We start from the raw sequence: 14,407 nt of genomic DNA, 5'->3' as shown, positions 1-14,407 counted from the left end.
AGCACGGATTCCATTTTGTTAATGAGTGTACATGACTGCGACGTAAACGTTGCGCATCTGCCACGCGTCCGCAACGAATTCGCTGCGCAACCGCAACGTATTCGTTGCGCACCCGCTCCGCTTTGAAACCGCTCGCAATCCGCTAGTGTGATATGTCACTAATAAGTCAAGCTCAAACATTTCTTTATTCAATTAGACTTCGTATAAAAGAACTTTTGAATCGTCATAACATTTTTTAGCACTTCCCACCGATTATAGAAACCCAATATGCAAAGAAAAGTAATAGCGCCATCTATTGGAATTTATAAAATTTGGAAAGACTCAAATTTACATCAAAAAATTTACTTCCCAAGGGAAAAAGATGTGGCACCTTGGTAAAAAGTATCATGTCACGATAGCCACAAACATAATATCGAGAAACAAAAGATGCGAATGAAAATGACACGCATTTATCATTACACGATCGAGGATAGTTTTAAATAAGTCCCGTTGTAAAAAAACTGTGCTCAGATACTAAAATCTATGCATTTGGGTCGGTTAATTTCATTTCAAATAATCACATGGGCTAACTGTAAAAATTGCAACTCTCACAAATTCAAACGTTTGAAACTGAACTCGAATTCTATGATGATAATAATTCATGATCGATCATCATCGTTTTACAGTGCATTAATTACATCGAACTACCATCAAACTAGCGATTGCTCATTCTAACCCCAGTATGTCAAATTCTTTTAGTGTAAAAAGTAGAGCATTATTTCATTGTTCTTAGTGCGTTGGAAAATATTTTATGCAATATTCTAATACTGAACAATACTGAATACGAGTTTTCGTTTACACTAAAATATCACGAAAGAATGCTCTTGCTGTATCTAGATCTAGCTATATGTTCGTTTGATGTAAATGCACTGTTAAACATTGACCACATCTCAGCTTAACATAAGGCGAGATTGTGGTCAAGCGCTTCCCTATTCCCAATAAAAAAAAAACAATATTTGCAATTGGAATGGTAATGTCACACATTACTTATGGACACCGAATTTGAAGCACCCGCAATTTTATACATACCTATAGATGGCGCTATTTCTGTTAACGTGCACGTATCTAGTATCTACATACGTAGCTAACTCATGCTAGAAAATTTATTATACAAAGATTAAATAGGTACAGATTTTAAATCAAAAGTAATTTCATGAAACAAAAAAGACTCCTGCAGTATCGAGCATACATCAGGTGGATTATAATCACTTGGTGTAGCAGTGGGACTATATTCACTTGGTGTATTTTAGTTTATTATGAAATTAATAGTCAAGTGCATACTTTATGAATTAGATTTATAGGTTATTATCAAGTCTTGATACAAAATTGTGAATCCGGGATTAGGAAATTAAATTAAGTCTTAATTATTGATGACGCCATTAGGTCATGATTAAGTATGTGTTAAATACAATATAGAAATAGGATGGATTACAATAAAAAACATAGATATTCAGTAAAATAGATTTTATTTTTAATATAACAACTAACTAGTTACATTCTAAATTTACAAAATACTGTAAAGTTTTTTATATTTTGTCACTTGGAATGGTCTCTACACAATACTTATATTCAGAATACAAATTAAAAATTTAAACATACAATAATTACCAAAAACTCATTTAAAAAATTACAAAATAGTTATACAATTTTCTTCAAATACTTGAAATTAGTTTCAATTACATTTTTTTCGGTTGTGAAATATTAACTAGTGCGTACTGAATACAATGTAAAAATGCAATCACAGAAATTAAATCAAGTTTTACTTATATTGATGACATTTTATGATTTTATTATATAAATAATTATGATGCTTACATAACTATCTTATATATAAAATTCTCGTGACACAATGTTAGTCTGCATACTCCTCCGAAACGGGTGGACCGATTCTCATGAAATTTTCTGTGCATATCGGGTAAGTCTGAGAATCGGCCAACATCTATTTTTCATATGTACCACGGGCGAAGCCGGGGCGGACCGCTAGTATACATATATATGTATAACATAATACTATAACAATACATTTCTTCCTACGTTTATTTTATTTTTAAGTGTTATATGTAGCTCTGCGGTCTGCCTTAAAGGACTTACAGTGTCGACAAAATCATTAATTAAAGTTTTAAAATAATGTTCTTACAAAATTACAATTTCTAAAAACGGGAGTTCTTCAGCACATTAATTATATTTTTTTTTGTTATAATCTGTAGTTTACAATAATTGGTTTCATCAGGAGTTCCACAAGGATTAATTATGAAGCCTTTGCTATTTCTATTTCTTTTATAAATCTAATTTTTATTAGATAATCGATTTTTCTTCTGTAACAACAAATTGCATTAGACATCCACTGGTTTATTTTCCTTTGACCTGTAAATGGAAAAAAGTATTTTAGTCAGTACATTCATAAAACCTATTTTATTAGTTTTTTATGAAATTATAGCCACTTATTATTCTTTTAAGTTTCTGATGAGATTGTTATAGTGTTGCCACATATAATTATTTAAAGTTTTTGATGAAATTGTTATGGTGTTGCCACTTATTAAAAATAATATGTAAAATTACCCTTTATTTAACATTTCTTGAATCTCGTCGAAGGTTTTTCCTTTAGTCTCCGGTAATAAGGGACTGACAGAGAAAATGAAGCCAAATCCGCAGCATATAGCTAGTATCCAGAAAGCCGTGTATATGCCGTATGATGCTGCTACGTCACGGAAAAACCTAAATATGTAATAGAAAAATAACATATTAGGATAAAAAACGGCGTGTGTGCCGAGCACACGTGTCAGAAGTGAAACTTACTCTATGACGTGACGGTATTACTATGCACGACCTTGAAATTTTACTCTCAACGTGCCTAAAGTAGTTTCACTTAAAAAAATCGTTTATTTGCTTTATGTCTATGTATAAATAAGGTTTGAATTCAAAAAACGCACACACGTCTTTTTTGTATTCAAACCTTATTTGTACACTGCCCTGAAGCAAATAAACGATTTTTAAGCTATTGCATAGCTTCTATCGCGAGCCTTGAGCGCGGGGACCGAATCCAGAAATTCCGTAACGAAAAAACCTCACGCTCCCCACGGGGACGGGCGCGGAGGTGTGGCTTGAAGGCATAGCATGCAATAGCTTTAACGCAGCAGTCCCCGAGTGACACACGTCTTTTTTTACACGCTTTATATTAGCTTCACCTGTATGTTTGTTTGTTTGTAACCGACTTCTTTGGGCGCGATTTTGACCCACTTTAAACGGTCAGATTTCGTTCAAACTTTGTAGATTTATGAGGACCGATGACAATACACTAATTTGATAAAATTTTCTATTTTTTAGTTCGGTTTTCTATAAAAAGCGTGTTATTTAGTTTTTTTTTAACTATTATTATTCTATTATTTATAATTTAAACTGTACCTGGTCCACACGAAGCCAGCAAGCCAGCAGCAGAAGGAAGCAATACCACTGGCGAGGCACTTGCTTCTCGCTGGGAACATTTCTGCCACCAATATCCAGGGAACTGGACCCACGCCTAATATTCAAATAATTTACTTTTTATTTAAACTCCTTCAAATTGTTTTTTATTGAATCTCAATTGAACATTTAATAATGTGAGGGAAAAGACAGAAAAGCTAGGTATATTAAATCATGTACTTATACCTATTAAAAACGATGTTATTCCAACATATTGGATATTTTTGCCAAGTGAATCGAGGAATAAGACTCGAACTCCCATGTAAAACTAAGAAACAGGCAAAATTAAAATTTGAAAATTCACAACAAAAGATCGAGATCAAGAAATGAAAATAAAAATTGATAATACACTATAGCGGGTTTTTAAGTACATAAGAAAGAAATAACTTATTTATTTAAGTATGTAAGAAAGAAAATAACTTACCCAAAGTAAAAAGAATCATATATACGATAAGGCAGAGTAAAGGTAGAAACGCGTACGGCGCCACATTGTATTTGTAGTGAGAATCTAATAGTGCGTACACTCCAATAATACCCTGAAATATAATTTTATATTTAATAAATTAATGAAGAAGGATAAATTTAAATCCAATAAGTAATTTAAAACTATTTTTAACTATTTAACAAACTATTTACTAATGGTCCTTCGAACCGGAAAAACTTATTGAATTACATGGCAATTAATGTATTGCAGAAAAAACAACATTTATAAGTCTAATAAGTGCAATAAGTAAAATAAATATATTTTTTACCATTTAAGAAACACTTTCTTTGTTAATGGTCCTTCGAGTCGGATGGACTTATTTCAACAATAATAAATGACAATTATTCTCTATAATAATAACCTATTAAAAAAAAAACATTAATAGTGTTTGATGAATAATAAGTAATACAAATAAATTAAAATAAAATGAATTAACTCTATCTTTATAATGGTCCTTCGAGCCGGATCTATTTAAATCAACAATAATGAATATCAATTACTATCTATAGTTATAAATTCTAATGTATGTAATTAAAACTAACCAAAAATATAGAAAGGCCAAGTGAAGTAGTCCACATGAGTAGCTTTCTGCCCAATCTGTCCACAACTAGCGGTGTGATACAACTTGTAACTACCTGCAAATATAAAAAAAAACATCAAATATTATTCATACACACAATGATTTGATATTACGTTTTAAATAAATAAATATATTTTAGTGTATATGTTACGGCTAAAGGTAGGTGAGAACATAAACTTAAGATTAGCCGGCTAAACTTAGGTTTATTTTCGACGAGGTGTTAATGTTAGTTTGTTCTATCTTTAGCCGGCTAAACTTAAGTGTAACCGCAGGCCCGTGGCTAAAAATGTCGGGGTGGGTAGATTTGGTTACTATAATACATGTAAGGAACAGGGCGAGTGTTTTCTGGCACTTCGCCGGCTGCTGCCGCAGCACGCTCGCTGCGCTGGCTCGGCTCGTGCGGGTCTTAAGAGTTCTAACCTAACCTAACCTAGCCACCAGCTTTCTGCCCTGAGTCGGGGTGGGTAGATTTGGTTACTATAATACATGTAAGGAACAGGGCGAGTGTTTTCTGGCACTGTGCGGGCCCCTCAAGCCCTCCACCGGCCCGGCGCTAACCAAATCTACCCACCCCGACATTTTTAGCCACGGGCCTGCGGTTACACTTAAGTTTAGCCGGCTAAAGATAGAACAAACTAACATTAACACCTCGTCGAAAATAAACCTAAGTTTAGCCGGCTAATCTTAAGTTTATGTTCTCACCTACCTTTAGCCGTGACATATATATACATATACATATATCACAGAAGAAATATATGAAAGGTGGGAAGATATCTAAATTCTACCAAGTTTCGGATTTTTTCCAAAGTTATATTAATATTTTTTTCTTAAAAGTTTTCACCACCCTTATTCTAACTAAAGAAAATATAAACTTCAACAGAGAGCCTTGTACTGCATCTTTACCAGTCCCTCCAAAAAGTCTAAAATAGCTTGTCAATAATATTAATATACAAAACTTCCCTACCCAAAAAAATCTAATTTTTTAGGTATCAGATACTATTCTAAAATTAAAACTTTCCTCACCTGAACAACACCCATAATAATAGTACCGTCAGCAGCAGATATCCTAGTGCCGATCTTTACTAGTAACTCTTCCATATAGAACAATAATACATCTATACCAGATAGTTGGAGTAACATAGCTAGGAATACACAAATACCTGTAGGAGAGAAATAAAAATTAGTAAAAAAATATTAAAAAAAAGAGCGTGTGTGCCGAGCACACGTGTCAGAAGTGGAACTTTTTGGGAAGAGGCAAAGATACCAAACTCGTCACCATACTCCAATTAGGTATTGCCATGACGCAACCTTGAATTTTACTCTCAACCCACCTAAAGAAGTTTCACTTCAAAAAAATAGAACTGCCCGTAGACTTAGATTTCGTGAGCTTTTCTATTTTTTTTAAGTTAATACGGTATAAATAGACTAAACAATTGACCAAAAACATTGAAAGTTGTTAAGTTATAGGAATCTAAAGAAACTGACACGACATTTTAAGTAGTAAGAAATATCAAATAATTAACACATGGACAAAAATTGTATGAACTTTTTTACACAGATAACAAAATAACAAATTTTTGAAGTGAGACTTCCATAAGGTCGTTGAAAAGTAAAATTTCAAGGTTGCGTCATGGCAATTCCGTCACGTCATTTATCAAGGCGACGATTTTGGTACGCCCTTTTTTTTCAATCGAAATTAGGTTCAAAAATATTTAAAATTATCATTTAATAACTGGACAATAAATACAACGTACTTTAATTATTTCGTCTTACCTAAAGCCTTAAGATTTCCTTTAGTAGCCCACAAATCCTTAATACTAGGCTCTGTCCTGAATTCTCTCGCAATCATCGCTTGAAGACCTTCCAATTCTGCTTGAATACCAGCTTTTGGTAGACCTCGTAATTTTTGTAGTACTTTTGATGCTTCATCTATATTACCTGAAATATATGAATATTAAATGAAAATTTGGGTTGATTCTGATGTAATTAATGAAATAAATAATGTTAGAGAAAGAAATAAACGAAAAAACGAAGAAATAAAATGACAATTCAAGTTATCAAGTAGTTTTTAAAAAGGATGTTTCATATAATGAAGAAGTTGATATAAATGATTCAAAAGAAACTTTAAAATCTTAGATAGGTAAGGTCCAAAATAGAAGAAACAGCCAAGAATGATAAGGACAAATAAAAATTTAAGCACTAAGAATACCTAATATAGAATTTTTAGCAATTCCTCTTAATTTAAATGATCATGATGGTTTAAATGGTGGTGGTATTTCAATGGTTGATTTAAAAGTCTTAAGACAAATTGGAAATATACCAGTAACTAGTAAGGTTAGTAAATACCACAAGAAACAACGAGTAAAAGAAAAAAGACAACCACCAAAAAAGTAACACCAGTTTTTATTTGTTCACGATTTAGAATTTTACTAAAAACCTACCTTTATAAACCAAGAAGAATGGTGTCTCCGGTATGAACCAAGTGAAAGGCACATAGAACAACGACAGAATGCCCCCCGCAGCTGTCAGACCCCAATAAGTGGTAAAGGGACCAATAGCATATGCTAGAAGGAACCCTATGTTTATGAAAAGGAGGAAAAATGCACTAAGGGCTCCTCGGATTTTGTCCTGAAAAGTAAATTTGTAATTAATTGTATTTATGAAAACCTAAAAAAAGAAATAGTTAAGGTATTTTGAACATAATAGTTACAAAATTTTAATAAATATCGAATAGCAGCTAAATTCAATCTGAAGAAATCGTGTTATTGGCATATTCATAGAGTAAAGTAAGAATACTGTGCTGCATATTGTTACAAATAAAATATGTTTTGATTTTTTTTAAGCTATTGCATAGCTTCTATCACGGGCCTTGAGCGCGGGGACCGAATCGAGAAATTCCGTAACGAAAAAACCTCACGCTCCCCACGGGGACGGGCGCGGAGGTGTGGCTTTAGGCATGCTATGCAATAGCTTTACCGCGGAAACTTTAATGTTAATAGCTACTACATATAAAGAAATTTATAGGTGTGCTAGGTTTTGCTTGTAAAAGTTTAGTCAATAAAATCTGTATCTATAAACTATTCCTTTCTCCTATAGGTTTTTTTCTTACCTCAGCAATTTCCCCAATATACAAAGGCACAGTTGCAAACTGCATTCCCGTAGCACAACCCCACATTACCCTAGCCGCGTATAGAGTTGGCAAACTCGTGGCCACACCGGCCAATAGCCAGCCCAGTAAGAGAGGAATGTTGGAGCATATTATGATCCAACGTCGGCCAATACGGTTGGATAGGGGTACTGTTATTAGAGGTCCTGAAAGTGTAAGTTTGGATTTGTAGTTTTAGTTTGGAGAACGTGTGTTTTAACTCCTGTAAAAATAAAAATTTAATTCCGTAAAACTTGAAATCTTCTTTTAGGTACAATGGAAGATATCAACTTGTCTTTTTTTCCTAATTTAGGTAGGTAGGTATAACGTTCAAAATTGTCTCTACAGACTATAGTACCTAGTAGTCCACCAAGCACCAACAAGGAACCAATCCAGTTTTCCTCTTGTAAAGTTGGTTCACGTGGTAGAGGGGAGTTTTCTGAACGAAGCTGTGGGAACACTGGCGACGTCCAGCCCATAGACATGCCTGTACACAGACTGCCGTAGCTGGCTGAAATTAAATATTTGTATTATAAATATAACATATTGAAAAAAGACGTGTGGCACTCGGGGACTGCCGCGGTAAAGCTATTGCATGCTATGCCTTCAAGCCACACCTCCGAGCCCGTCGGAGTGGGGAGCGTGAGGTTTTTTCGTTACGCAATTTCTGGATTCGGTCCCCGCGCTCAAGGCCCGCGATAGAAACTATGCAATAGCTTAATATAACATTTACAAGCAATAATTTTAAAAAATACCCCACCACGGCGCTTTTTCCATGGAAATACTTAGTCGTCCTTTTTCGTGTTTTTTTATAGACATTATGTAAATGGAATTTGTAAAAGGAAGTGTCGTTTCTATGAAGTAATATTGCGTGGTATTCGTTGTAATAAAAGCAGAATATAAAAATAGAAAAAGTAAGTATAACAAATTCTAGATATTGGTGAGCTTTCTAAGTGGTCAAGACGCCATGTAGAGCCATGGTAGAGCAAAAGACGCTGAAATCCTGATTTTAAACTATTTATTATTGTCATAGTAATAGTTACTGTTTTTTTAAGGAATAACCATGGATTGAGAACTTAAAAGAAATAGTCGCTAAATAATGCCCTGTTTATTTGTACATTGTGCGTTTATTGTATTACAAACGGATATTACAGTTTATTACAATTTATTATCATAGTCCGGTCAATCAAGTAAGGTATTATTAAGCAATTAATTTAATTATAATTTATACGCAATTATTCTTGTATCTATGGCGATTATAAATTCTTAATAGATTATGCAAAGATTCAATCACTAGGTACGCAGTTTTTACAATAGATTTTCAATTGGTCATTGCTAGAAAGCGACATTATCTACTTGTATTTAGCTAAGAAATTCAAAGACATTCAAATAATATAATTTTTGAAGTGTAAGAAGCAGAAATGTTGCAAAAATTAATAAAATTCCTTTTAACACCATACGAATCTGCAAGCTGCATGGTAAGCATATTTAGCTAAAGAAAATATTTAGGTAGGTACTCTGCTAATAGAATTAGGTACCTTTTTTCTTTATATTCACAAAACAAATTATCCTTAACAAGCTAGGACTAAGTAAAACATAAGTCACGATCTTCAGACACATTGTGACCATGATTACATTCACGGTGATTTATCAATTATGTTAATTAATGCTTATTGCTCTTTGTATAAAAACTATTCGAACACGTGCTAAGCGAAATAATTAAACGGCCTTGGGTAAAATTTATAGCATTAAATCTATACAAATATTATAAAGAGGAAAGGTTTGATTTTTTGTTTGTTTGTTTGTATGAATTGAATAGGCTCCGAAACTACTTGGCAGATTTGAAAAATTCTTTCACTGTTGGAAAGCTACATCATTTCTGAGTGACATAGGCTAGGTTTTATCCCGGAAATCCCACGGGAACGGGAACTATGCGGGTTTTTTTTTTTGAAAACGCGGGCGAAGCCGCAGGCGGAAAGCTAGTACTTTATATTATAGTGATGCATTTGCTTTAATGTTCGTAAATATCTTAACTTGAACTTTGAATTTACAAAAATAAACTGCATCAAACGTATTTCCTTGTATTTATCGTCATCTTAAAATGCACTAAGTAAGTAGATATTATTATTTATTTTATTATACAGTTGTGAATTATTGATCTCATGAGTCATATTCCTCGATGTTTTTAAAAATCTAGGCGCTCTACAATACATTCTATATTCTATTCTTTAAAAAAATATACTTAAATATAAAAAGCATTTGAATATCTACTATAAAGTAAAATGAATGAATTTGAATTCAATTCTTTCTTAATTTTTCAAATTAATTTCCCACAAAATTAGAGTAGGTAACTACCTACTCTACAAAAATCTAACTTCAATTGGTAAAACCTAAGAATACACATAGTAGAAACACATGAGGAAACACACAAATTCAATAAATCAAATGCGACCTTATTGGTAATAACAAAAATAACGAATATTGCTCTAAGATCACGGAATGTTAATTTCATCGAAGTACTTCTACTAGTTAGCCTTGGGTACACTGCAAGCCTGTTAATATCATACACTTCCTTGTAAGCTCTTGGGTATTAGGAAATTAACTTTAGGAGCTTTTAAAATGGCGTACAGGAAATATTTTTAGGAAGTAAGCAACTTCCTAAATACTAAATACTAACATAAGATGTAAATTCATTCATGAGACTATAATTCTTCCTAATTATCGCATTGAATTTTGAAGTGTAGGTATATATTATACCTGAACTTTATATTTTTAACACATAATTATAGAATTTAACGGTCTTACTTAAGAGAACTCTACCAGACGATTTTTTCTTAATAAAAGCACATACTGATCTTTCATATAGGTATGTAAATATTTAATATATGTATGTAAGTACAAAAAAATAATCAATTGCGCAACTAACAAGTATCTTTCTACTTCTTGAGGTAGGATTAAAATTAACGTATTTAACTATATGCAGTTTATAAATTATTTCCCTTGTAATTGTAGGGTATGTGCGGGAGGTGCTAGAGGCTAAAACAGGAAAAAATTAAACATAGTTAAAATATTGTCCATTCTATCGTAGTACTACTAGTATATTATATAACTACATTATCATGTGAGGTAGTATACTAAGTGCTTTAGTGAAATAGTGCTACTGTATACGTAGTATATTATTATTAGTCTGTGGTGCTACTCACAATACTACTACTTGCTTCCGGTCTACGTTACAAAGGTCATTGCACCGAACCGAATCTTAAGACAATCAGTATATTTATAAAAACGATTTTAAATGTAATCAGCAACCGAATCGTTTTATCAGTTACGGAGCTTTGATGACACAAACAAACTCGTAGCTGCAATTTTTTTGCGTTTGGGTTCATTTAATTAAAAATTAAAATAAGTGTAAACACCGAAACAAATCGTTGATTGATGAGAATAAAAAGTTTTACCGACAAAACAATGGCAAATTTGTTATTTGTTAAAAATAACGGATTAACGTAGTATCTTAGTACTTACCTAAGTTTTACAACTATTATTCTATAATATATTTATCTAGTATGCGAATCTTAATAGGAAGTAAGTATATAAATTTATTAGAGTTTCGTCCACAATATGTTCATTGTTTAAACTGCAGCTTAAATAATATTTTTCAAGGTTTCGTGTAGTGCATAATATTATGAAACTCAGTTGCTAAATTAATTAATTATTAAAGAAACCTTTTGTTATTAATATTTATGCGGCCAGTATCGAATATGTAACGTGTATGATAATAAGAAACAATTTTTTATTTTGAATTCATACCAATATACATATTGAGCACGTACCACAGTAATTGAAAGAATAAGAAATCCTTTATAATAGAAACTGAATGGAAAACTATACAGAAGTAATAAAATAATATTTAACATGCATAATTTTTAACTATGTAAGTAAGTACATAAAATATTAATGAGATATACTTGACTCAATTTTTAAAAAGTTTTAAAAATTTCACTTACCTAGAGATGCCGCCAAATATTGCCGCCATTTTAATTTGAAATCCGATTTGAAATTTTCGAACATCACTATGTTTTTTTTAATGCGTTCTATAATCTATGACCACAATAAAAGTAGTATAGTGTTTAACAATGAATGAATTAAAATAAAGCCTGGTCTAGACGTGTTGACGACTAGCCATTGCGTTTAATTCTGGACCAGTTACCTTGTACTACCTGTTACCCTTCACAGTATTTTTTATGCATTGTAATTGTGATTTAAAAAGATAATCAAATGAGTCTTGTAAAAAATTAATTATTTGATGTAGATTTAGACTGTCACTTACTTTGTTTCAATGTCAAGGCTTTATTTGTGGGGAATGTTTAACTGTTTTTTAACGGTTTTAACATTCATTCATATTATGTTATTACTGTATTATTTGAATGACTGTATGTATGTACTCGCTTTTTATGCTATTGCTTTTGTTAAATGAAATATTATTTATTTTATTACATTATTTCTATTTTCTACATTTCAAAGATGTAAAAATGTGACATAATCGGTTATCATAATATTATAAAGATAATTAAAAATAATAGAAAAAAAAACATTTTAATATGAAAACCATGTATTTGAAAACATTTTAAACAATATAACTATAAAGTTTTTCTAAACATTTCTGAACAAAATATTTTTCTTATGTTGCATTATTAAAAACAGATATTTGAAAAGATAACTCATTATTATATTTAGAATATGCTTCTGAATATTATCTTTTAATTATTATTTAACTGATATTATTATATTCTTCAGCAGCCTGCGCCAATGGTGCCGTATTTTTTCTGGTACCTGAAAAAAAAAACTTTGATTAAAACGCTTAAATAGACTCTATACGTTTATGTTAAGATTCAATTTCGCGTGACAATGCCTCTAGCTACTAGTTATTATTCTGTGTTATCGGTAATGGAACAAAATAAGTAGCAACTCAATAATGTAATAATTATCTTAATGTGGAAATTTAAATCAAAGTACATGTAGAGATTTTTAAATAAAAACATAAAATATAAAACTTTTCAGCACGAGCTCCTGGTCTTAAAACAAAATTCTTCATTCTTTGGATGTTTACAAAACGTAAAAAAATCAGTTATGAAAATACAATTTGTTTTTGAATCCTTATAAGATCACAAGAGTGGTTCATAAGATTTTCGCAGTTTGTTTTATAATAATAATTTATATTGTAATTATAAAAATAATTAATAGCGATTCTTTAGAACGACCTTATCAATGACTACGTACATGTTAAAGTTCGAGAGATCAAACAGCCCGGATCTTTCCTCTTAATCTTTATAAAATGAGTACAGTTTTTAATCAATAATCTATTTAAAAATATATATTTTTATAAACTGTCCTCGTATAACTTTCATCATCTCATATTTATATTATTTCTATTATTCCTTGTATCCAAATTTAAGCATCATCTTTTATATCTTCGATTAATAACTAATTTGAACTCAACAATATTTATTTTTTATCAAAAAACTAAATCGCCTCCAAATGATCATAACTTTACGAAATTTAAATAGGACCATTTGCCCGGAACCAATTTTCAAATAAAAAAAGATATATATCAATATCAGTTCACCCAGTGGAAAGTTCTGAGTTAACAAACAAAAAAATACAATTGAAATGAGACCTCCATTTTTTGAAGTTAGTTGAAAACTTACTCAACACAAGTGATACAGATCCCCCAAGTGTCTCTTGTCCAACCAACACCACAGTTATTTACATATCCTATGTAAGCGATGTCTTTACTTTTACCATTTCTAGTGATAAAACCAGCATAGTCGTCGTAATCATTTCTACGGTGTCTTATTAGTTTTTGATCATTTACAGCGAAATCGTCATTTTCAATTTCATCACTCATAATATCTATTACTCTAACATCTTCATGGTCAGCTATTTCTGATTTCTTAGGATACACGGAATATGAATTTACGCAAATATTAAGAGACAAAATAATTGCGACTAATACGAGACACCCCTTCATGATTACAATACTTGAGACAGACTGAGATAACTTTCGTTCAGAGTTTATCGTTGAATTTCTTATCATCATTTACATAATATACATAAATAATAATGTGCTCTGTGGTTTTACACGTATTTCTGCGCTCCTGTTGGTCTGAGCACAGAACTATAGTGGGTGGTGGCATGATGATATAAACATATATAGCTCTCCTAGATAAATAGACTATCTAACACTGAAAGAATTTTTCAAATCAGACATAAGTAGTTCCTGAGCTTTATAATGTTGGTATAGTTAAGAGAATATAATACATTTTAATTTAATTTAACTTGTTAGTGACGATCGTTGCTTGGATTAATTTATTTATTTGCAACATTAGAACAAACTATTTTATGTTTATCCGGTTTAAAAGGAAAAAAATAACTTACTCTTCACATTTAATACAGTGTCCCCACAGAGATCTTGTAAAACCACGGGAGCACGGATAGTTAATAGCACTTAAAATCAGAACTTCCTTCCATTCCATTAGAATTTATATACATATTCATAATCCTTATGTTCTTCAAGTGATCTTTTTGTAAGTTTATCATCAATACTATTATTTTCAACCTTTGAAACTACTTCAATATGTGCATAATATTCTTTTGATCTCACATCATTGTTTTCAAAAATTTCATGTTCTATGACTTCTTT

The 14,407-nt window shown here is 31.5% G+C and overlaps 2 protein-coding genes across 2 annotated transcripts; both read right to left on the bottom strand.

Annotated features, from left to right (window-relative positions):
• Positions 1 to 2,350: 2,350 nt before the first annotated feature.
• Positions 2,351 to 11,932, bottom strand: LOC149898314 (facilitated trehalose transporter Tret1-like). The gene is made up of 11 exons (XM_090115500.1): positions 11,712 to 11,932; positions 8,066 to 8,218; positions 7,672 to 7,874; positions 7,004 to 7,190; positions 6,336 to 6,500; positions 5,586 to 5,722; positions 4,525 to 4,617; positions 3,923 to 4,034; positions 3,442 to 3,556; positions 2,599 to 2,754; positions 2,351 to 2,403 (listed from the first exon to the last, which is right to left on the bottom strand). The coding sequence occupies exons 1-11, from the start codon at positions 11,773 to 11,775 to the stop codon at positions 2,373 to 2,375; spliced, it is 1,416 nt and encodes a 471-aa protein (XP_089971626.1). The 5' UTR covers positions 11,776 to 11,932; the 3' UTR covers positions 2,351 to 2,372.
• A 387-nt stretch (positions 11,933 to 12,319) lies between these two features.
• Positions 12,320 to 13,751, bottom strand: LOC149898313 (uncharacterized). The gene is made up of 2 exons (XM_090115300.1): positions 13,413 to 13,751; positions 12,320 to 12,537 (listed from the first exon to the last, which is right to left on the bottom strand). Exons 1-2 carry the CDS (start codon positions 13,733 to 13,735, stop codon positions 12,498 to 12,500), a joined length of 363 nt encoding a protein of 120 aa, XP_089971426.1. The 5' UTR covers positions 13,736 to 13,751; the 3' UTR covers positions 12,320 to 12,497.
• Positions 13,752 to 14,407: the final 656 nt, after the last annotated feature.

Source organism: Colias eurytheme, chromosome 23 (genome assembly GCF_061535395.1).
Source record: "Colias eurytheme isolate Ceu_HAF_F1 chromosome 23, ilColEury1 Martin Lab GWU primary, whole genome shotgun sequence".
NCBI classification, from domain to species: Eukaryota; Metazoa; Arthropoda; class Insecta; order Lepidoptera; family Pieridae; genus Colias; species Colias eurytheme.
Note: the sequence above shows the minus strand (reverse complement) of the source record. Positions and strands in the feature narration are given on the sequence as shown.

What these genes read in the sequence shown, in the direction of transcription:
- LOC149898314 (XM_090115500.1), bottom strand. Translation starts at nt 11,775, where the DNA reads ATGTTCGAAAATTTCAAATCGGATTTCAAATTAAAATGGCGGCAATAT. An exon ending in ATATTGGGGAAATTGCTGAG is followed by an intron (nt 7,191 to 7,671) that starts GTAAGAAAAAAA and finishes TTTACTTTTCAG; the next exon opens with GACAAAATCCGAGGAGCCCT. An exon ending in TTATTATGGGTGTTGTTCAG is followed by an intron (nt 4,618 to 5,585) that starts GTGAGGAAAGTT and finishes TTATATTTGCAG; the next exon opens with GTAGTTACAAGTTGTATCAC.
- LOC149898313 (XM_090115300.1), bottom strand. Translation starts at nt 13,735, where the DNA reads ATGAAGGGGTGTCTCGTATTAGTCGCAATTATTTTGTCTCTTAATATT. An exon ending in ATCTGTATCACTTGTGTTGA is followed by an intron (nt 12,538 to 13,412) that starts GTAAGTTTTCAA and finishes TTTTTTTTTCAG; the next exon opens with GTACCAGAAAAAATACGGCA.